General features: G+C 50.2%; 1 protein-coding gene across 10 annotated transcripts; it reads left to right on the forward strand.

The window, feature by feature from the left end:
• Window positions 1–459: 459 nt before the first annotated feature.
• On the forward strand, window positions 460–22,087 carry HROB (homologous recombination factor with OB-fold). Of its 10 annotated transcripts, XM_063656727.1 has the most exons (11): window positions 533–750; window positions 1,186–1,369; window positions 3,640–3,690; window positions 6,304–7,491; window positions 9,429–9,512; window positions 11,068–11,208; window positions 12,999–13,110; window positions 13,299–13,384; window positions 13,732–13,857; window positions 16,291–16,399; window positions 21,489–22,087. In XM_063656727.1, exons 4-11 carry the CDS (start codon window positions 6,358–6,360, stop codon window positions 21,548–21,550), a joined length of 1,854 nt encoding a protein of 617 aa, XP_063512797.1. In that variant the 5' UTR covers window positions 533–750; window positions 1,186–1,369; window positions 3,640–3,690; window positions 6,304–6,357; the 3' UTR covers window positions 21,551–22,087. The 10 variants fall into 10 exon arrangements, with proteins under 10 accessions (XP_054314588.2, XP_054314589.2, XP_054314590.2 ...); XM_054458613.2 differs by lacking the exon at window positions 1,186–1,369 and having other exon boundaries at window positions 460–750; XM_054458614.2 differs by lacking the exon at window positions 1,186–1,369 and having other exon boundaries at window positions 460–750; window positions 13,002–13,110.
• The last annotated feature ends 970 nt before the right edge of the window (window positions 22,088–23,057 follow it).

Below are 23,057 nucleotides of genomic sequence, written 5' to 3' on the forward strand. Positions count from 1 at the left end.
CTGGGTAAGGGAGTAAAGTAAGTCTCAAAACAAAAACAAAAACAAACTCATTTTCTGAGTGTCTTCAATGTGCCACATGCTGGTTCACAAAGGTGAAAAGCCACAGTCTTGCTCTGAAGCAGTATTAAGTCAAGCAGGGAGGCCGGGTGCCATGGCTCACGCCTGTAATCCCAGCTACTTGGAAGGCTGAGGCAGGAGAATCGCTTGAACCCGGGAGGCGGAGGTTGCAGTGAGCCGAGATCAAGCCACTGCACTCCAGCCTGGGCGACAGAGCGAGATTCGGTTTAAAAAAAAAAAAAAAAAAAAAAAAGAACGGAAAAGAAAGGAGCGGGGCAGGATTAGGCATCGTGGGGCCAAGATGCTTGATCTCACCTGAACCAGTGCTGAACCAGCCGACTGGGAAAAGGAGCCGCTTGGGGGCGACCGAGAGCCCATCCGTTTCCCCTTTAAGACCAGAGCGGAAGACCAGAGCGAGGACCTTTGTGTCGGCGGGAAAGAAATATGCCCGCCCCTTTAAGAAGGCGGAGACGCCTGAGTGGCGGCGTCTTCGAATGCGGCCTGAGGCGCCTGCCCCTACTCTCCCGGCGACTTTCCGTATATCGCAGAGACTCATCCCTTTGACCCCACCCCGGCAGCACTGTCCCTCGGAGTCCGAGACTTCCACCTGGGTCGTGTCTAAGGCCCCGGCGACTCCCCGGACTCGGGGTGCCGGGCCAACCTGCCCGCCGAGGCCCACCCGCCGTCGCTATGGTAATGCCGCGCCCAGCTTGGGGGCTGGCGGGCCGCAGGGCCCCCCGGCCTCCGGAACTGCTCGTGGGGTTGCAGCCCCTCGCCCGCGCAAGCTGCAGGACCGGGGTCTGGGTGGGGGTTCGGCGGAGTTGGGAGACCTGGGCCGTCGTCAGGGCTTGTCATGGACGCGCCGGAGACCCTGAGAAAGCATTCTCCTCCCCCGGGCCTCAGTTTCCCTCCTGTTGCCTTCCTACCCTCCTGGGAAACCCCTCTTTCCAGTGCGCTCAGATGTCACTACCGCTTGGGTCCATCTCTTTCCCCTCCCCGCCCCACCCTTTCCACTTTTTTTTTTTTTGGACGAAGTCTCGTTCTGTCGCCCAGGCTGGAGTGCAGTGGCGCGATCTCGGCTCACTGCAACCGCCGCCTCCCGCCCACCTCTTTCACTCTGACCCTTAGAGTCTTGGAAACTGTATCGCCAGCTGTAGCTTCTGCGGCTCTGGCATCTGGAGTTAGGCACCACCTCTGCTCTGGGTTTGTCACTCATCAGGAGCTGGCTACAGCAGCCCTGCTGGCTAGAAACAAGGAACCCTGGACTGGGGCATCCTACTCTCCTGGGACCCTAACTTGGGCCTTGGATTAGGTAGGGAAACTACTGGCTTCATTTGCAGAAACAATGCCACTGTGCGGACGTGTTTGGATTTATGGTAGTTTCTCTTATGTTTGACATAAGATTGGTCAGGCGAAACCTTTGGGATATTGCAAAATCCTTAGGCCCAAGCCAGGGGCCGTGGCTGACACCTGTTTTTGTTTGTTTGTTTTCTTGAGACAGAGTCTCACTCTGTGGCCCAGGCTGAAGTGCAGTGGTGCGATCTCCGCTCACTGCAACCTCCACTTCCCAGGTTCAAGCAATTCTCCTGCCTTAGACTCCCAACAAGTTGGGATTACAGGCGGGCACCACCACCCCAGCTAACTTATTTCTATTTTTAGTAGAGATGGGGTTTCACTTTGTTGGCCAGGCTGTTCTTGAACTCCTGGCCTCAGGTGGTCCACCTGCCTTGGCATCTCAAAGTGCTGGGATTACAGGAGTGAGCCACCATGACCGGCCTGTGGCTGACACCTATAATCCCAGCACTTTGGAGGCCACAGTGGGAGGATCACTTGAGCCCAGGAGTTCAAGACTAGCCTGGGCGATGTAGTGAGGCCCCGTATCTACAAAAATTTAAAAATTAGGCTGGGCGCAGTGGCTCACACCTGTAATCCCAGCACTTTGGGAGGCTGAGGCGGGCAGATCACAAGGTCAGGAGTTCAAGACCAGCCTGGCTAACATGGTGAAACCCTGTCTCAACTAAAAATACAAAAAAAATAGCTGAGTGTTGTGGCTTGGCCTGTAATCCCAGCTACTTGGGAGGCTAAGGCAGGAGAATTGCTTGAACCCGGAAGATGGAGGTTGCAGTGAGCCAAGATCGTGCTGCTGGACTTCAGTTTGGGCAACAGAGCAAGACTCCGTCTCAGGAAGAAAAAAAAAAAAAAGAAAATTAGCTAAGCATGGTGGTGCACACCTGTAGTCCCAGTTACTCAGGAGGTTGAAGTGGGAGGGTCACTTGAGCCTAGGAGATTGAGGCTGCAGTGAGCTATGATCTCGCCACTGCACTCCAGTCTGGGCAATAGGGTAAGACCCTGTCTCAAAACAAAAGACAAAAACAAAATGTTTACGCCCATGTGCACAGTCCTGGAGAACTGCCCTTGCTCCCCTAGGCAGCCTTCCCTTTGCCCCCTTTCTTCCCTTCCAGGATTAGTGCAGATGGTTCTGAGTGGATTATGTTACAAGAAAGTTTTTTAATCTTTCTTTCCTTTTTTTTTAAGACAGAGTCTTGCTGTGTCGCCCAGGCTGGAGTTCAGTGGCGCAATCTTGGCTCACTGCAACCTCTACCTCCCGGGTTGAAGCAATTCTCCTGTCTCAGCCTCCCAAGTAGCTGAGATCACAGGCATGCTCCACTAGGCCCGGCTAATTTTTTGTATTTTTAGTAGAGACAGGGTTTCAATATGTTGGCCAGGCTGGTCTCGAACGCCTGACCTTGTGATCCGCCCCCACCTCAGCCTCCCAAAGTTCTGAGATTACAGGCGTGAGCCACCGCGCCCGACTTAATTTTGTATTTTTAGTAGAGATGGGGTTTCACCATGTTGGTCAGGCTGGTCTTGAACTCCTGACCTCAGGTGATTCACCAGCCTTGGCCTCCCAAAGTGTTGGGATTATAGGCATGAGCCACCGCGCCTGGCAGAAAGTGTTTTAATCTTTTTCTAAGAGGCGGGTCTTACTATGTTGCCCAGTCTAGCCTCAAACTCCTGGGCTCTAGGGATCCACCCACCTCAGCCTCCCAAGTAGCTGGGACTGCAGGAATGAGCCACTACACACAGCTAAGTAAGTTTTTTAGAACACTTAGGTCTTTTTTTTTTTTTTTTTTTTTGATACAGACTCTCACTCTGTCGCCCAGGCTGGAGTGCAACCTCTGCCTCCTGGGTTCAAGCAATTCTCCTGCCTCAGCCTCCCGAGTAGCTGGGATTACAAGCATGAGCCACCATGCCCAGCTAACTTTTGTATTTTTAGTAGAGACGAGGTTTCTCCATGTTGGCCAGGTTGGTCTCGAACTCCTGACCTCAGGAGATCCACCTGCCTTGGCCTCCCAAAGTGCTGGGATTACAGGCATGAGCCACCACGCCCAGCCCTAGATTGTTTAAGTCTTTAACGAAATCCCATTTCTTCTCATTCCTTAGTCCTTTCCCAGCCGTAGCAAAAACAAACAAAAAGCAATATATCTGATGGTATTGTTAGTGCTGGGAAGAAGCAGAGTGAGGACAGAATGTGCTTGCAAACGGTATTTCTCAACCCCAGTTGGTTTGTTTTCTTTTCAGGCGTGCAGTTTGCAGAAGCTGTTTGCTGTGGAAGAGGAGTTTGAAGATGAGGTAGGGAAGTGTTGATGATTAGAGGTGGCAGACGAGGTCTTAAAATGTAAACACTCAGGTTCAGAACATTTTGGATTAGCCTGTACCAGCCTCCTTTTAGTTGACATGTGTATGTTTTTGCCTGTGAGGTGCTGAGAAGTGATGAGAAATGTAAACAACCTACTTAACTGTCTTAGAAACAAAAAACCAGAGAGATGAATTGCATAATTGTCATACCTTTAAATTATAAGGGCTCCTTCCTGGAAGCTGTGTCATCTAGCTGATTTAATTCGCCTCTGTGATAACATACTTGTGGTGGGAAGGGCTGTGTATGTAGAGCCTGAACCATGTAAGAGACAGCATAGTTACTGGATGGCAGGAGGCCAGGGGTCAGCAATTGGCTGTGTGAATCAGGGCAAGTTACTTTATTCTCTGGTCTTCTGTTTTCTCTTCTACAATATGAGGGATGCTCTTCTGCCTCAGATGTTCTTCCCTTCCCTCTGTCTAATCACAAGATGAGGGGTGAGACTAGATCCAAAGCTTGCACGTTAGAATTACCCTCGTCTAGGCTCTACCACACACCAATTAAATCAGAGTTTCTGGGAATGGCCCAGCCAGGGATATTTCTTTTTTTTCCTCTCTTCAACATTTATTTTACGTTCAGGGGTACGTGTGCAGGTTTGTTACATAGGTAAACATGTGCCATGGTGGTTTGCTGCACAGATCATCCCATCACCTAGGTAGTAAGCCCGGCATGCATTAGCTATTCTTCCTGATGCTCTCCACCTCCCTGCCCCCAGCAGCCCCCACCGTGTAAACTTCTTTCTTTTTTTGGAGACAGGATCTCTTTCTGTCACCCAGGCTGGAGTGCAGTGGCACAATCACGGCTCACTGCAACCTCAACCTCCCAGGCATAAGTGATCCTCCCACTTCAGCCTCCTCAGTAGCTGGGCTTACAGGTGTGTGCCACCATGCCCAGCTAATTTTTCGTTTTTTTGTAGAGACAGGGTCTTACTAAGTTGCCCAGGTTGGTCTCGAATTCTTGGGCTCAAATGATCCTTCTGCCTCGGCCTCCCAAAGTGCTGGAATTACAGGTGTGAGCCAGCGGGCCTGTCCGGATTTTTGTTTACAAATAATTCACAACTGCCAGTTTTGTCAAGGAGATGTGTCCTTGTCTTTGTCTTTCAGCTTTGGAGATGTGTGATTACAGGCTGAAAAAGTGACTGTTAAAATGACCCTCTTGGGTCTTACAAGGTGATGATGGGACTGCTAGGCGAGTGATGGAATTAGAGTAAAGGAATCTGACAGCTGAAGTTTCTGTTCCCTGAAAATGGCAGATCAGTCCCTTCCCCCTTCCTAAAGCAGATGACGTCATGTCTGAGAGTGAGCTCTTTGGGAGAAAAAAGATCATCAACCTCCAGAGTCACCAGGATTTTATTACTGCTATAGTTCTGGTCATTATTATTATTGTTGAGTCCTGTGGTGGTCCTGCCTCAGTATGGGACTCACTTAATAATACACAAAGCAGGAAAAAGCCTTTCTCTAGCCCAGACAATCCAGTGCGGCAGCAGAGGGTGGGGGTGGTGGGGACCCTCCTGTCAGTGAAATCAGCAGTTCTGACTCAAAACCACCCTCAGAATAGGTCTGTTGCTCTTGAAGGTGTCAGTCTCACCTTGCTTCCCAACTGGAATCCATACTTTATTTAACTTGCCTGAAAAGCTATATTTAACTTCTGCCTTTTTTGCTGGCTCCAAGGCCTCTCTGGCTTACTGAAGGGTAGCTATCTCTGTGTAGTGTGTATGTGTGTGTGTGTGTGTGTGTGTGTGTGTGTGTGTGTGTGAGAAAGCGCAAGAGTGTGTATTGGGGATGAGGAGTGAGCTAAGGACAGGCAGCATGACCAGCTGGATAGATCCCTGTTTAGATAACAGGCCAGAAACCAGAAAGTGGTTTCCTTGAGATGGTTGTTGTGTGACCTAGGGTGATTTGTCTGACTTCTTGGTGCCCTGGAACGTTTGCTTCTCCTGCTGTCCTCCTCTAACTGCCTCTCTCCCCACCCATGAAGACTGAAGAAAGAGGTTACCTGAAGACTCAGCCTTAGATTGGAGTGTTTTTGATAGAGCCTTGTGTAGGCCCATGGGTGAGGTCAGAGGTGGTAAGAGACAGAGACACCACCATTGTCTTTCATGCTTTGGTTTCTTTTTCTTTTTCTTTTTCTTTTTTTTTTTTTTTGAAACAGAGTCTCACTCTGTCACCCAGGCTGGAGTGCAGTGGCACCATCTCAGCTCACTGCCAACCTCTGCCTCTCAGGTTTAAGTGATTCTCCTGCCTCAGCCTCCCAAGTAGCTGGAATTACAGGTGTGCACCCTCATGCCCAGCTAATTTTTTTATTTTTAGTAGAGACAGGGTTTTGCCATGCTGTCCAGGCTGGTCTGGAACTCCTGACCTCAAGTGATCCTCCTACCTTGGCCTCCCAAAGTGCTGGGATTACAGGCATGAGCCACCGTGCCTGACCCTCATGCTTTGGTTTCTTTCAAGTATCTACACACAAACATACACGCCATGTGCCTGAACAGGAAAAGCAGAGGGGTTCTTGATTTCCAGATGCCAAGACGTACCATCTCTGCTTCCTTGTAGGATTTCTTGTCTGCTGTGGAAGATGCAGAAAACCAGTTTGCTGGCTCACTGCCTATGAATACTGGGCGCCTGAGACCTGTCTCTTCTAGGCCACAGGAGACTGTGCAGGCACAGTCCTCCAGGCTGCTGCCGTTACACCCCACTGCTCCCTCAGAGGCTTTGGGCCTGCCAGACGTGGACCTCTGCCTCCCTGCCTCCAGCATGCCCAGTGCCGACAGCCGTCCATCATGCATAGGAACAGCTCCACTAAGGCCTGTGTCTACTTCCAGCAGCTGGATTGGCAATCAGAGAAGAGTGACAGTGACAGAATTGCTCAGAGAGCCAGCAAGACCTCAGTCCTCAGCCTTATACCCCCTACTCACCTTTGAGAGCCAACAGCAGCAAGTTGGTGACTTTGAGGGGCCTGAACAAGACGAATTTGATAAAGTCCTGGCAAGCATGGAGTTGGAGGAGCCTGGCGTGGAGCTGGAATGTGGAGTCAGCAGTGAGGCCACACCAATCCTGCCTGCCCAGCAGCGGGAGGGTTCAGTATTGGCTAAAAAGGCCCGGGTAGTTGATCTGAGTGGATCTTGCCAGAAGAGGCCCGTGCCTGCCCCTCACAAAGCGGGTATCATGTCAGCCCAGGATAAGTCTCTAGATCCTGTCATCCAGTGTAGGACTCCGCGACCCCCCTTGAGACCTGGTGCTGTGGGTCACCTTCCTGTTCCAACTGCCTTAACAGTTCCCACTCAGCAACCCCACTGGGAAGTCAGTCCACAACGCTCCCCTGTTCAAGCACTTCAGCCTCTCCAAGCTGCTACAGGGACCATTCAGAGCAGCCCTCAAAATCGTTTCCCTTGTCAGCCATTCCAGTCTCCAAGTTCCTGGTTAAGTGGCAAAGCTCATTTACCCAGACCTCGAACTCCCAACTCAAGCTGTTCTACTCCCTCAAGGACTAGCTCTGGATTATTTCCTCGGATACCCTTACAACCCCAAGCTCCAGTGTCTTCCACTGGGTCTCCTGTTGGTACCCCAAAAGGTCCCCATTCCTCCCTGGGTCCCCAGGGAGCTCTGCAGACACCCATAGTCACCAACCACCTGGTGCAGCTGGTCACTGCTGCCAGCCGGACACCCCAGCAGCCCACCCACCCCTCCACTCGAGCCAAAACTCGCCGTTTCCCTGGCCCAGCTGGGATCCTGCCTCACCAGGTGAGTGAGCTGGCTTTCTAGGATTTGGGGGGCAAGGGAGAGAAGCAGGGTTCCAGCACTGTCCAGCCCTAGCATATCTTCCCTCTTGCAGGGAAGGAAGGAAGGAAATGCAGAGAGGCTTTTCAAAGCTGCAGGAGAAATAAAAGGGAAGAATTGAATGCTAGAAAATCCACTGTGAAAGAAGTGCTTAAGGCTCTGAGGACATCATAATTTTCTTTTTTCTTCTCCCTTTTTTTTTTGAGATGGAGTCTTGCTGCAACATCCAGGCTGGAGTGCAGCAGCACAATCTCAGCTCACTGAAACCTCTGCCTCCCAGGTTTAAGCCATTCTCCTGCCTCAGCCTCTTGAGTAGCTGGGGCTACAGGCCCCTGCCTCCATGCCTGGCTAATTTTTGTATTTTTGGTAGAGACAGAATTTCACCATATTGGCCAGGCTGGTCTCGAACTCCTGACCTCAAGTGATCCGCCCGCCTCGGCCTCCCAAAGTGCTGGGATTACAGGCGTGAGCCACCACGCCCGACCCTCTTTTCCTTTTTTTTAAGAAGACCCTCTTTTCCTTTTTTTAAGAGTTAGAGATTGGCTATGTTGCTCAGGCTGGTCCTGAACTGGGCTCAAGCCATTCTCCCTCCTTAGCCTCCCATATAGCTGGGACTACAGGTGTGCACTAGGGCAGGAAGTCATTCATGTACATTTGTTAAGGACTCACGTGTTGGACAATTTGCTTGGAACTGAGAATACAGAGATTAAAAGAAATAGTTCCTGTCCTAAAGAGCTTACAGTGAAATGGAACAAACAGATGCAAACAAACAAACATGCACAAAGCACACAGTGTGAATAGGAGTCATTCCCTGGGTGCTGGGAAGACACTGGCTCTGCCTTAGGCTCGCTGAGTGAGCTTTGGATGGATGAGTAGGAGGTTAACAGGTGTGTGGCGGAGCGGGCGCTGTGCTCTGTGGATGTTCCGGCAGTGGGAAAGCAGGGAAGAGCATGTGTAAGGGCACAGAGGCAGAAGAGCGAGGTGCTCTCAGATCCACAGAACAGTTCATTGTGGCAGGTGTGGGGAAGCTGGGGCTGAAAAGGAGACACCCCTGGTGAGACTTGGATTAAACTAGTCTTGGATTAGATCCCAGATAATTGGACTCTGAGGATCTGGACTGGTTGTGATAGGTGTGCCCTCTTACTCCCATTTTAAGGGTGTTTGAAACAATTTCTGCCTGTTACTTGTTCTTCCCTAGCACGTTAGCAGATATCCAAAGAGGCTGTCTATGTTCCTTCTGGGCTGGATCTCCCTGGAGTAAAGGGTTAGGACTTGGGGAAAGCTGCCCCTTTGCTCATCACAGGCCTCTCAATTTTTCTTTCTTTTTTTTTTTGAGACAGAGTCTTGCTCTCTCGTCCAGGCAGGAGTGCAGTGGCACAATCTTGGCTCACTGTAATCTCGGCTCACTGCAACCTCCTCCTCCCGGCTTCAAGAGATTCTCCTGCCTCAGCCTCCCAAGTAGCTGGCATTACAGGCATGGGCCACCAGGCCTGGCTTATTTTTGTATTTTTGGTAGAGATGGGGTTTCTCCATATTGGCCAGGCTGGTCTCGAACTCCTGACCTCAGGTGATCCACCCGCCTCAGCCTCCCAAAGTGCTGGGATTACAGGCGTGAGCTGCTGTGCCTGGCCAGGCCTCTCTGTTTGGGTCACTGCCCCCTTCAGGCAGCCCTGGTTTTTGCACCTGGGCTAGCTCAGGCTTCCTCACATTTTCAAACCAATCCCCAAAGTATCTTTTTTGAGCTGCCAAAGAGGCTCCTGAGACTTTGTTAGGAGAGATGTAATATGTGTTAATTGTCCCTGATCATTTCCTGAACTCATTATGTAAACCAGACAATAAGCTATACTTGTAAATAACAGCTGCTGAGCTTGCTCTCACCTTCTCCTTCCCTCCCCTCTCAGCAGAGTGGGAGAAGTCTGGAGGACATCATGGTTTCCACGCCCCAAACTCCGACCCATGGTGCTGTGGCTAAATTCCAGACAGAGGTAACTTATGCAAATGTTAACTTTCTGGGTGTGATTTGAGAGTGAGGGGCGTCCCTGTGTGTTTCAGGAGTTAAGAATCAAGAGCTGATGCTGCTACGCCTGTTTACTGGTGTCACACACTAAAAGGCATTTGAGGCAGGTAGTTGGGGGAGGCAGCAATTTTACTGGCATTAAGTGAGGCCTGTCCTGGTGCCAGGTAGGTATTATCTGATGCCATGGGTCCAGCCTTCTTTCCCATCTAAGAAATAAAGACCCAGCTAGCTCCAGCTTCCCCCAGGGGAGGAGACTGTGATAAGTATTATGAGATTGTGTCTCAGGAGCCCTTCCTCTCAGGTTTCTGAGAACCAAGCTGGGAAGGATCTGCCTTCTCTTGCCTTTGCTGGGTTCCCTCTGGTGGGTGAGACCCTGCTTCCCTTCTCCTTGGGGTTCTGGTTGACCTGCTCTGCCCTCAAACCCAGTTTTGCTTTTAATTCTCCCCAGTATTTTTTCTCTGCTGTAGCTCCGCAGATCTGCCAGTCCATTTCAGATCCAAAGCAGCAAATACTCTATGGATTCAAAGCATGTATTAATGTAAGAAGGTTAATTGTTAAAGCTAGAAGCATCCCAAATAGAATATGACTGGTTTCAAAATGGCTAAGCCACTCTGGAAGCCTATAAATATATGTGGTGGATCCCTACCCCTAAGACTTTTTGAGTCTGTTACAAAAAATAAGTGTGGATAGCCTTCTGCTTCAATGCAGTTAAAGTCAGGAGCTGATTTTATTTTATTTTATTTTGTTTTTGAGACGGATTCTCGCTCTGTTGCCCAGGCTGGAGTGCAGTGGCGTGATCTCGGCTCACTGCAACCTCCGCCACCTGGGTTCAGGCTGTTCTCCTGCCTCAGCCTCCTGAGTAGCTGAGACTACAGGCGTGTGCCGCCATGCCTGGCTAATTTTTGTATTTTTAATAGAGATGGGGTTTCACCATGTTAGCCAGGATGGTCTCCATCTTCTGACCTCATGATCTGCCCGCCTCGGCCTCCCAAAGTGCTGGGGTAACAGGTGTGAGCCACTGCGCCCGGCCAATTTTTGTATTTTTAGTAGAGACGAGGTTTCACCATGTTGGCCAGGCTGGTCTCAAACTCTTGTCTTCAGGTGATCCACCCGCCTCGGCCTCCCAAAGTGCTGGGATAACAGGTGTGAGCCACCACGTCCGGCCCAGGAGCTGATTTTATTAAAAATTTGTTTTTCATACCTAGTCCTTCAGCCAGGACCTGATTTTAAAAAGGAAAAAAAAGAGTATCTGCTGAATGAAACCTGTGATATGCAACACGATTTTCACATGCTTCAAATGCCAAAGCAATCAGAAAAAAAAAAGAAAAAGAAAAAAAAAAAAAGATGTCACATGCCATTTTCTGGCCTTGGAGATAAATGAGAGGAGAGACTGTGGCCATTGTACTACAGTTTTTCCGAGGGGATTTGCCTTTCCTCTCTCACCCTTCCACCCTGTTTCAATCAAGAGTCTGTAGCAAGGTAGACCTATTCATACAGGCTCCCACTCTGCTCTGTGGTACCAGATTGTTGCTAGTTCCCAGGCATCTGTGGAGGAGGATTTTGGGCGAGGGCCCTGGCTGACCATGAAATCCGCGCTAGGCCTGGATGAGAGAGACCCTAGCTGCTTCCTCTGTACCTACAGCATTGTCATGGTGCTGCGCAAGGTAAGGATTCTGGGTGCTGAGACCCAAAAGAAAGACCATTTTTCTCCCTCTCTCTGACCTACTGCCCTACTCCACCTTAGGAAGGGGCTGTTTGCTCCCTCTTACCCTATACAAGCAACAGCACGAAGCCCCTTTGGTTGTATCTTCCACTTACCTACCTTTTCACTGTCATCCATAGGATTGGGCCCAGGTGGAAGGAGAGGGTGGGTTATGGCATGCCTCTGTACTTCCAGGCCCTGGATGGGGTAGGGTGAGCACACTGCCACCCGCAAAGCTCCCTAGTGGTTAAGGGTTGTGTGTAGAGACATGCCAGTACATGTGCCAACATATCCCTGCCTGTGACTGCTATGATGGAACACTGTGTAAACACATATAAACAAAAGAAAGTGCTGGACACAGTGGCTCACACCTGTAATCCCAGCATTTTGGGAGGCTGAGGTGGAAGGATCACAAAGGTCAGGAGTTGGAGACCAGCCTGGGCAGCAAAGCGAGACCCTGTCTCTACAAAAAAATACGAAAAAAAAAATTAGCTGGATGTGGTGGCACATGTCTTATAGTCCCAGCTACTAGGGAGGCTGAGGCCAGAGGATCACTTGATCTTAGGAGGTTGAGGCTACAGTGAACTATGATCGTGCCACTGCCCTCCAGCCGGGGCAATAGAGCGAGAGCTTGTCTCCTTTAAAAAAACCCAAGACCGGGCGTGGTGGCTCACACCTATAATCTTGAGAGGTCAAGGTGGGCGGATCACCTGAGGTCGCGAGTTCAAGACCAGCCTGACCAACCTGGAGAAACCCTGTCTCTACTAAAAATACAAAATTAGCTGGACGTGTTGGCAAATGCCTGTAATTCTAGCTACTCAGGAGGCTGAGGCAGGAGAATTGCTTGAACCTGGAAGGCAGAGGTTGCAGTGAGCCAAGATGTGCCATTACACTCTAGCCTGGGCAATAAGAGTGAAACTCCGTCTCAAGAAAAAAAACAAAAACCAAACAGGTCAGGCGGGGTAGATCACGCCTGTAATCCCAGAACTTTGGAAGGCTGAGGCGGGCGGATCACTTGAGGTCAGGAGTTCGAGACCAGCCTGGCCAACATGGTGAAACCCCATCTCTACTGAAAATACAAAAATTAGCCAGGCTTGGTGGCATGTGCCTGTAATTCAGCTACTCGGGAAGCTGAGGCTGGAGAATTGCTTGAACCCAGAGGCGGAGGTTGCAGTGAGCCAAGGTCGTGCCACGGTACTCCAGCCTGGGTGACAAAGCGAGACTCCATCTCAAAAATAAAAAAATAGGCTGGGTGCGGTGGCTCATGCCTGTAATCCCAGCACTTTGGGAGGCCGAGGTGAGTGGATCACGAGGTCAGGAGTTCAAGACAAGCCTGGCCAACATGGTGAAACCCCGTCTCTACTAAAAATACAAAAATTAGCCGGGCGTGGTGGCAGGCGCCTGTAATCCCAGCTACTTGGGAGCCTGAGGCAGGAGAATCGCTTGAAACCAGAAGGCGGAGGTTGCAGTGAGCCGAGATTGTGCCATTGCACTCCAGCCTGGGAGTGAAACTCCGTCTCAAAAAAAATAAAAATAAAAATCAAAAAGAAAGGAGGCAGGGGAGAGAAATGAAGGACCTCCCAGCTCTAGGTCTGCCAGAGAGAGATGGGATACTTCCTTGTCCTCCACAAGGAAGATCATCATTATAACTATACTCTGACCTCTCCTACCCCCAGTTGCCCTGGCACACTTGGAGACCTGGGAAGTCACAGGTGGGCCGTGGAAGGCTCAGCATATGCCTCTCCTTGTAAGCAGGCAGCCCTGAAGCAGCTTCCTAGGAACAAGGTCCCCAACATGGCGGTGATGATCAAGTCCCTGACTCGGAGCACAATGGACGCCAGTGTGGTTTTCAAGGACCCCACGGGTAAGGAATTAGGTCCTAGGTTGTCTGATGAGTGGGCTCCATTGAGGCCAGGAAATTAGGTGGAATCACCCTCTCCCTTTGCAGACAGGAAAACTGAGGCAGTGAGCAGCCCACTTCCCAGCCAGGGCCCATACCAGTCGCTGTGCTGCCCTTGACCCCGAGACTGATGGGCCATGTGGTATTTGCAGGAGAGATGCAGGGGACGGTGCACAGGTTGCTGCTGGAGACGCACCAGAATGAGCTGAAGCCTGGCTCAGTGCTGCTGCTGAAGCAGGTATGGGGAACAGCTCTGCACACCACTGCCCCCCAGATAGAGCCCTCAGTGTCTGTCTCCTTACCTGTCTGGCTGCCTTCCTCTACAACACCAGGCATGGAGTGGCTGAACCATTGCTAGGCCCTGGCTTGAGCTGAGGGAAGGCCTGCAGCCCTTGAGCTGGCCCTCATTCTTCAGGGTGGATAGGGATGGAGGGTTGTGTTAAGGGGAGATTGTGGCAAATGGTTCTCTTTTGGCACCAAGGCTAGGCAGAGGACACCAAGTGAAAGGCAGGTGGAAGCCAGGTGGCCATCTGGCAGCTCCCAGTGCTCCATCAGGACACTGACCTTCCCTTTCCTTGACTCCAGATTGGAGTGTTTTCTCCTTCACTTCGAAATCACTACCTCAACGTGACACCCAACAACCTGGTCCATATTTATAGCCCGGATTCTGGGGATGGGAGCTTCCTCAAGCCATCTCAGCCCTTCCCCAAGGTAAGAGGAGCAGGATGGAACGGAGGACTGGTAAGGCCCTCCTTCTGCCTGGATCTTCTGATTTCTTCCTCTCTTCCACCCTGGGGAGCAGAGGTCTGAAGGGGGCAGGTGCTCTGAGGTGAAAAGGTATCTTTGGGGACAGGACCATCTCCCATCCCTCATCCAGCCGCCTGGCAGATGGCTCAGTAACAGTACCTAGAGGAGCAGCTGGCTTCTTGGTGATCCCTGAGCATCTGATGGCAGGCTTGAACATCTGAGAGGATAGGAGTCACTTGAGAACTAACCAAGTGGAGGGCCCACCAGGGGGTGGCGGCAGTAAATGACCGAGGGTCAGATCTGCTACAGGTGGCAGTGTGGAGAACAGTGAGCTACAAATGGCCTGTCAGGTGAGCCGGCACCTGCTCTGTGTCTTCCCTCTTGGCGTCTGCCTCTGCTAAATTAGGGGGAAGCTGCACAGAGCATTGGTGGGGACATCCTCTTTAGGAACCGAGATGAGCATTTGGCATTTATGGGAGGTAAGCATGGGCTTTCAGGCAGATCCACTCCAGGGTGAGAGTGCAGAGCCTGGGCTTGACATGCCCTGCCCCCACTACCTTCCTGGGATCTTGTGTACTGAAAACGTGTACTGTGACCTTGGGCAAGTCCTGTCACCTCCCTTGCAACAGCTTCATCTATAGTTATAGTACGTTTGACTTGATGACCTCTAGTCACCTTATACAGAGGTTTTCATCTAAGCTCCAACTTTCCACTTCCATTTTCCGCATCTTTCCCCTTAGTCCCTCCACGTTCTCTCAAAATCACCCCACTTCTAAACCCTTTCTTTTTCTTTCTTTTCTTTTCTTTTCTTTTTTTTTTTTTTTTGAGACAGAGTTTTGCTCTGTCACCCAGGCCAGAGTGCAGTGGCGTGACCTTGGCTCACTGCAACCTCTGCCTTCCAGATTCAAGCGATTCTCCCACCTCAGCCTCCCAAACAGCTGGGACCATGCCCAGCTAAATTTTTTTGTATTTTTTTAGTAGAGACAGAGTTTTGCCATACTGGCCAGGCTGGTCCCGAACTCCTGACCTCAGGTAATTGGCCTGCCTTGGCCTCCCAAAGTGCTGGGATTATAGGCATGAACCACTGTGCTCGGCCTATTTTTCCTTTAAATTTCAAATTATCTATACTTATTGAAATAAGTCAAAATAGCACAGAATAAGCAAAAAATGGATCCTACCCTTCCCCACTCCTATTTCCTAGGACTAACCATGGTTAACCATTTAATTACCAGTATTTATTTATTTTTATTTATTTTTTTGAGATGGAGTCTCACTCTGTCACCCAGGCTGCAGTGCAGTGGCATGTTCTCAGCTCACTGCAACTTCACCTCCCGGGTTCAAGTGATTCTCCTGTCTCAGCCTCCTGAGTAGCTGGGATTACAGGTGTGTGCCACCACACCCGGCTAATTTTTGTATTTTTAGTAGAGATGGGATTTCACCATGTTGGTCAGGTTGGTCTCGAACTCCTGACCTTGTGATCCGCCTGCCTCGGCCTCCCAAAGTGTTGGGATTACAGGCGTGAACTAGGCGTGCCCGGCCTAGTTTTTGTATTTTTAGTAGAGATGGGATTTCACCATATTGGCCAGGCTAGTCTCAAACTCCCGACCTCAAGTGATCCTCCTGCCTTGGCCTCCCAAAGTGCTGGGATTACAGGTATCAGCCACTGTGCCTGGCCTTAATTATCAGTTTTAATTACCTGCCCATATATTAGCTATATATTCCTTTGGGGATTGTTAACAGCTAATTTTAAATATCAGGCTAACTCTTCAGTGTATTTCTGAATGGCCTCTTCACTCTCTGCTCTAGTTTAGAGAATCTCTAAAACATTAGATACCAACAGAACTAGGAAAGCAAATCAGCCAAAAGAGGTTGGTTTTTTGTTTTGTTTATTATCTGCTGCTTTGGGTGTTTGGTGTTTCAGCTCCCTCCCTTCAGCATGGGCCTGGGTGGCTGGCCCCTGCCATACTCTTCCATCATGTTTCTTTTTTTTTTTTTGGAGAGAGGGTCTCACTCTGTCACCCAGGCTGGAGTGCAGTGGCACGATATTGGCTCAGTGCAACCTCTGCCTCCTGGGTTCAAGTGATTCTCATGCCTCAGCCTCCCGAGTAGCTAGGATTACAGGCGCGTGCCACCATGCCCGGCTCTGTTTTTGTATTTTTAGTAGAGATGTGGTTTCACCATGTTGGCCAGGCTTGTCTCAAACTCCTGACCTCAAATGATCCACCCGCCTCGGCCTCCCAAAATGCTGGGATTACAGGTGTGAGCCACCACACCTGGACCCATCATGTTTCTTTCCTGAGCCCCACACTTTTCCTTTGAGGTTGTCTGGGTAGAGGTGGTGCCATCTGAAGGGATTTCAGGGACACAGGCATTGGTAACCAGATCCTCTGTCCCCAGGATTCAGGGAGCTTCCAGCATGATGTGGCTGCAAAGCCCGAGGAAGGCTTCAGAACAGCACAGAACCTAGAGGCAGAGGCATCCCCTGAGGAAGAACTCCCAGAAGCAGGTAAGGCAGTCAGCCCATCTGGGAGCAAGAGAGGTTCTATTTCCTGTTGAATAGCTGAACCAGAATCTTCCTGGCTATTTCTTGTTCCTCTTTCCATGAATCTTTGGATCTTCTATAATCTTACAGAAATCAGATACAGTGTCTTGTTTGGCAAGGCTGCAGGCCACAAACTCGTTAACAGTGTGATGGGGCCATGTAAAACAAAGTGTCATCCACAGGTTTCCCCCATTTTCAGGTTATGTGCCATCAGCCACAAGGAGGAAATATCACCATCCCCTGTCCAGATGGACAGGCGCTGTCTTTGTGCCACACTCTGAGTCCTCTGTGGGCTGACGACTGGACCACAGAGGCAGATTTCCCATCCTGACTAAGCTTAGAGGAGTGCTGAGGAGTCAGACGTCCACTGGTTTTTGGGAGAACCAGGCTACAAACCAGAGAGGCCCAAATGCAGACCCCTTGTGGTTGGGCCAGCTGCTTCCTCAGGAGGCAGCATCACCCAGGTGAAACTAACACCATTCAGGATCTAGTTTTAGCTTTTTTAATTTTAATTTTTATTTTTGAGACAGGGTCTCATTCTTCTGCCCAGGCTGGAGTGCAGTGTTATGAACACGGCTCACTACAGCCTCGGCCTCCCAGGCTCAAGCAGTCCTCCCACCTCAGCCTCCCGAGTAGCTGGGACTACAGGTATGTGCCACTATGCCCAGCAATTTTTTTTTTTTTTTGAGACGGAGTCTCGCTCTGTCGCCCAGGCTGAAGTGCAGTGGCGCGATCTCAGCTCACTGCAAGCTCTGCCTCCTGGGTTCACGCCATTCTCCTGCCTCAGCCTCCTGAGTAGCTGGGACTGCAGGCGCCCACCACCATGCCCGGCTAATTTTTTGTGTATTTTTAGTAGAGACGGGGTTTCACTGTGTTAGCCAGGATGGTCTCGATCTCCTGACCTCGCGATCTGCCTGCCTCAGCCTCCCAAAGTGCTGGGATTACAGGCGTGAGCCACCGCGCCCGGCCATGCCCAGCAATTTTTAAATTTTTTGTAGAGACAGCTTTGCCGTGTTGCCCAGGCTGGGCTCGAACTCCTGGGGCTCAAGTGATCCTTCTGTCTCTGCCTCCCAAAGTACTGGGGTTAGAGACATGACTTACCATGCCCAGCCTGATCTTTAGCTTTTTGATTCCAAAAATTCAATCCTGTATGGCCCCAAAGTTCACAGGATTATATGTGGGCGGAAACCTACCCAGGTGCCGAGGCAAGAGACTGAAGGCACAAACTGTTCCAGTACAATACAGAAAATAGTTAGAATAAGAAAAGTTATACTAGAAATAGGATATAGGGATGATTATATATGGATATTACCAATCATTAGTTTTTAGTACTAATCTCTTCATTATTATTATAACTGAGAAAAAAAACAGCCAATATAGAGTCAAGAGCTGAAGGGACATTGTGAGAAGTGACCAGAAGACAAGAGTTGGGTGCCAGATGTAGGGTCCAGCCCTACTGGGCCTTGTGGGTTTTCTCTTCGTGTGTAGAGATGAGAGATTGTAGAAAAATAAGACACGAGACTAAGAGAAAGTAGGAAAGAGACAGCTGGGCCCAAGGGGCCACTACCACCAATGCGTGGAGTCTGGTAGTGGCCCCAAATGCCTGGATGCGCTGCTATTTATTGTATACAAGGCAAGGGGGCAGGGTAAGGAGTGTGAGTCATCTCAAAAGATTGATAAGGTCAAGCAAGTCACGTGTCCACGTGACAGGGGGCCTTTCCCTTTGTGGTAGCTGAAGCAGGGAGGGAGGACAGCATATGTCAGCGTTTTTTCTATGCACTCATCAGAGAGATCAAAGACTTTAATACTTTCACTAATTGACTACTGCTATCTTCCAAGAACTTAAAAGAAGAACCAGGTATACAGGCGGAACATGAAAGTGGACAAGGAACGTGACCACTGAAGCACAGCATCACAGGGAGACGCTGAAGCCTCCAGATGACTGCGGGCAGGCCTGGCTAATGTCAGGCGTCTCACAAGAGCTGGTGGAGCAGTGTTCTCAAACTCCCCCAAGGAAAGGGAGACTCCCTTTCTCAGTCTGCTAAGTAACGGTTGCCTTCCTAGGCACTGGCGCTACCGCAAGACCGAGTTCTGCTAAGTAACGGGTGCCTTCCCAGGCACAGGCACTACTGCTAGACCAAGGTGTCCTCAAGCAGCCCTTATCAGGGCGTGACAGAGGACTTTCACTCTTGTCTTCTGCTCACTTCTCACAATGTCCCTTCAGCTCCTGACTCTATACTGGCTGTTTTTTTTCTCAGTTATAATGATAATACAGAGATTAGTACTAAAAACTAATGATTGGTAATATCCATATATAGCTGGGCGCAGTGGCTCACGCCTGTAATCCCAGCACTTTGGGAGGCCAAGGTGGGCGGATCACGAGGTCAGGAGATTGAGATCATCCTGACTAACATGGTGAAACCCCGTCTCTACTAAAAATACACAAAAAATTAGCCGGGCGTGGTGGCGGGCACCTGTAGTCCAGCTACTCGGGAGGCTGAGGCAGGAGAATGGCATGAACCCGGGAGGCGGAGCTTCCAGTGAGCCGAGATCGTGCCACTGCACTCCAGCCTGGGTGACAGAGTAAGACTCCATCTCAAAAAAAAAAAAAAAATCCATATATAATCATCTCTATGTCCTATTTCTAGTATAACTTTTCTTATTCTGTTTATTATACTGTGCCTTCAGTATAATTTTTATATATATATATAATTTATATATTGTGCCTTTAGTCTCTTGTCCCGGTACCTGGGTAGGTTTCCACCCACAATTATGGATAGGTGTTCTCACACTACCTAATTCACAGTATACCAATGGATAAACCAGAAAGGCCATTGTATCTTGTGAAAAAGCATACGTCCCTTATCCTGGAATCTTGCATTGCCTGGAAGCCTGCACTCTTTCTTTGTGAGACAAGCCAAGGCATCACCAGAAGGTTGCTGGTAGTGACAGAGAGTTGACTATAGAATATTAGGGCTGGTAGGCTGGGCGCGGTGGCTCACGCCTCTAATACCAGCACTTTGGGAGGCCAAGGCGGGTGGATCACGAGGTCAAGAGATCGAGACTATCTTGGCTAACACGGTGAAACCCCGTCTCTACTAAAAATATAAAAAATTAGCCGGGCGTGATGGTGGGTGCCTGTAGTCCCAGCTACTCAGGAGGCTGAGGCAGGAGAATGGTGTGAACCCGGGAGGCGGAGCTTGCAGTGAGCCGAGATCACACCACTGCACTCCAGCAGGGGCGAAAGAGAGCAACTCCATCTCAGAAAAAAAAAAAATTAGGGCTGGTGTCACATCTTCAGTGGAGGGACAGACCTGCGAGCAGGAAGCTACTAATGGTGGCCAGATATTGCTGGAGATAAATACTGATTTTTTTTTTTTTTTTTGAGATGGAGTCTTGCTGTGTTGCCCAGGCTGGAGTGCAGTGGCACAATCTCAGATCACTGCAACCTCCGCTTCCCCGGTTAAAGCGATTCTTCTGCCTCAGTCTCCTGAGTAGCTGGGATTAAAGGCACGTGCCCCTACACCCGGCTATTTTTGTATTTTTAGTAGAGATGGGGTTTCACCATGTTGGCCAGGCTGGTCTTGATCTCCTGACCTTGTGATCTGCCCGCCTCAGCCTCCCAAGTGCTGCGATTATAGGCATGAACCACCGCACCCGTCCCAAATCCTGATTTTTGATTCTTAACCTGATTCCTAATTTCCCAGTTTTCTAGCCCATGCTTATTGCCATTCCCCTTCATTTCATATCCTGTTTCTCTAGACAGTCACGGTGTAGTTAATGCAGGGGAACTTTTTTTGTTATAAGCAAATTCCAGTCCTACCTCCCTGGGTACAGTGCCAGTCACCATAATGAAATTGTGAATGCTCCCCAAACTAACTTCTGTCCTTCCTTCCAGCAGTGATATTTACTGAGTGCTCTTGCCAGATGCAGAGCTAGGCTCTTGGGTGTAGCTTACAGACAATCTGAGTTACTCCCAGGGTTTCCTGATCCCATCCAGTAGGCAAGAGTTTTCTAGTTGGCAGCAGTGGCTCTGGTGTAGATGGAGCTTGAGTATGCTCACGTTGGGCAAGTTGTTTTACCTCTTAAAAGCTTGTTTTGTTGGACCGGGCGTGGTGGCTCACGCTTGTAATCCCAGCACTTTGGGAGGCTAAGGGGGGGCGGATCACGAGGTCAGGAGATTGAGACCATCCTGGCTAACATGGTGAAACCCCGTCTCTACTAAAAAATACAAAAAATTAGTCAGGTGTGGCGGCAGCCGCCTATAGTCCTAGCTACTTGGGAAGCTGAGGCAGGAGAATGGCGTGAACCTGGGAGGCGGAGCTTGCAGTGAGCCGAGATCACGCCACTGCACTCCAGCCTGGGCGACAGAGTGAGACTCTGTCTCAAAAAAAAAAAAAGTTTGTTTCAGGTAAAGTGGGGTTGATAACAGGAGCTACCCGGAGATGCCCTACCTATGAATGTTTATTGAGGCACAGAGCAAGCACTCAGTCAGTATTAGCTGCTACTAGTAAATAATATTGCTAGGGATTATCGAGGTCAGCTGTGTCCAAGTTCTCGGACATAAGTACCACATCTGAGAACTGTAGTCTTACACAGGCACTTTGAGGAAGGGGATGATATTTTCCACTGTCAGATGAGAAGCCAATTAAGGAACTGTGTAACTCTGAACACATCTAATGGCTTTTCCCAGCCCTCTTTCTCCCTCAGCCAATGAGAGTTGCACTAGGTGACCTCTGAAGCCTTCCTGTTTGGCACTACGACTGGATGGAAGGAGAGGAATCAGTGAGGCCCAGGGGAATCCTCTTCCTTGTCAGAATGGCCCAGGGATTACGCCCCTGCCTTTTGTCATGTATGGGTACAAGGGGAGCAGAGGGAAGATGGAAGTCAGGCCAGCCTCAGGCCCATTGGCATGGGTACCACTGCCTGGAGGAGCCGCCTGCCCAGCTATACAACCAGGCCCAGGCCCTCCTGAAGGGCAGAAACTTTGGACCTGAGTCACATGGAACCCTGATGTTGTCACTAAGGCTACCCATCATTCCCCTCTCTGTAGATGACCTGGATGGACTCCTGAGTGAGCTTCCTGAAGACTTCTTCTGTGAGACCAGTAGTTGAGACTGCCCCAGCGCAGGACAACCCACCGTGAGCAGGCAGCTCTGGGCATGTCTGGTCACATCCAAGAGGGAGAAGAAGGCCAGCATGATTGGAGAGTGGACACAGCGGGGGGCTTCTGTGGTTGCTCCCACCCTGGGTGTTTTCCCTGAGAGCCTCCTCATCTCTGCGCTGCCCTCACTTTGGCACCTTTGCCATTGGCACCAGAATCTGGCCGGAGACTGGCTCTCCAGCCAACAGGAAAGGCCTGTCACCCTTGCCTTGAGTGTCCCTCTCCTGCCTCAGCTTAACTTTAGAGGATATTGGGCCTGGTTTTCTTGCCCTTCATACCCTAGTCCCTGGACAGCTGAGGAGATGAAAAGAGCCACACCACAGCAATGGCGGCCTGCCCCTCCACACAGGGGAGAAGCACGCTCAGGCTTCCTCTGCTTTGTCTCTTCAGACCTGTGGTTGCTTTGCTCATCCATGCCCAAGGTCCCCAGGTGCAGGACAGAGGTGTGGCCTATTGTACCCTGTTCTGAAATAAAGCAGCTGCTGCTTCTTCTGCCTCCCTTTCCTTTCCACCCCCTGCTGCTCCTGCCTAACTGCCCTGGCAGTGCTGTGTGGCCACAAAAGGGCTCAGGCAACTCTTTTTCTTTTTTATATACTTTTAGACTTCTAAATTTTTTTTTTTTTGAGACGGAGTCTCGCTCTGTCACCCAGGCTGGAGTGCAGTGGCGCTATCTTGGCTCACTGCAAGCTCCGCCTCCCGGGTTCACGCCATTCTCCTGCCTCAGCCTCCCAAGCAGCTGGGACTACAGGCTCCTGCCACCACGCCTGGCTAATTTTTTTTTTTTTTTTTTTTTTTTTTTTTTAGTAGAGATGGGGTTTCACCGTGTTAGCCAGGATAGTCTTAATCTCTTGACGTCATGATTCACCTGCCTTGGCCTCCCAAAGTGCTGGGATTACAGGCGTGAGCCATCGTGCCTGGCCTTAGACTTCTAAATTTACAGATTTACTTATTGCAAAGATAGTACAGAGAGTTCCCACATACCCTACACCCAGTTTCCCAGTTAATATTATTTTATTTATTTATTTTTGAGCTGGATTCTCGCTCTGTCGCCCAGGCTGGAGTGCAGTGGCGCAGTCTCCACTCACTGCAACCTCCACCTCCCAGGTTCAAGAGATTTTCCTGCCGGCTGGGCATGGTGGCTCACACCTGTAATCCCAGCACTTTGGGAGGCCGAGGCGGGCGGATCATGAGGTCAGGAGTTCGAGACCAGCCTGGCCAACATGGTGAAACCCCGTCTCTATTAAAAATACAAAAATTAGCCGGGCGTGGTGGCACGTACCTGTAATCCCAGGTACTCAGGAGGCTGAGGCAGGATAATTGCTTGAACCCGGGAGACAGAGGTTGCAGTGAGCCGAGATCACGCCACTGTACTCCAGCCTGGGCGCTGGGCGACAGAGTGAGACTCTGTCTCAAAAAAAAAAAAGATTCTCCTGCCTCAGCCTCCTGAAGCTGGGGATT

Source organism: Pongo pygmaeus, chromosome 19, assembly GCF_028885625.2.
Source record: "Pongo pygmaeus isolate AG05252 chromosome 19, NHGRI_mPonPyg2-v2.0_pri, whole genome shotgun sequence".
In the NCBI taxonomy this organism is placed as follows: Eukaryota; Metazoa; Chordata; class Mammalia; order Primates; family Hominidae; genus Pongo; species Pongo pygmaeus.

Bases quoted from the DNA above. Each gene is read 5' to 3' on its own strand.
- HROB (XM_054458613.2), top strand. The intron at 3,691-6,303 runs GTAGGGAAGTGT...GCTTCCTTGTAG, and splicing joins AAGAGGAGTTTGAAGATGAG to GATTTCTTGTCTGCTGTGGA. The intron at 16,400-21,488 runs GTAAGGCAGTCA...CCCTCTCTGTAG, and splicing joins GGAAGAACTCCCAGAAGCAG to ATGACCTGGATGGACTCCTG.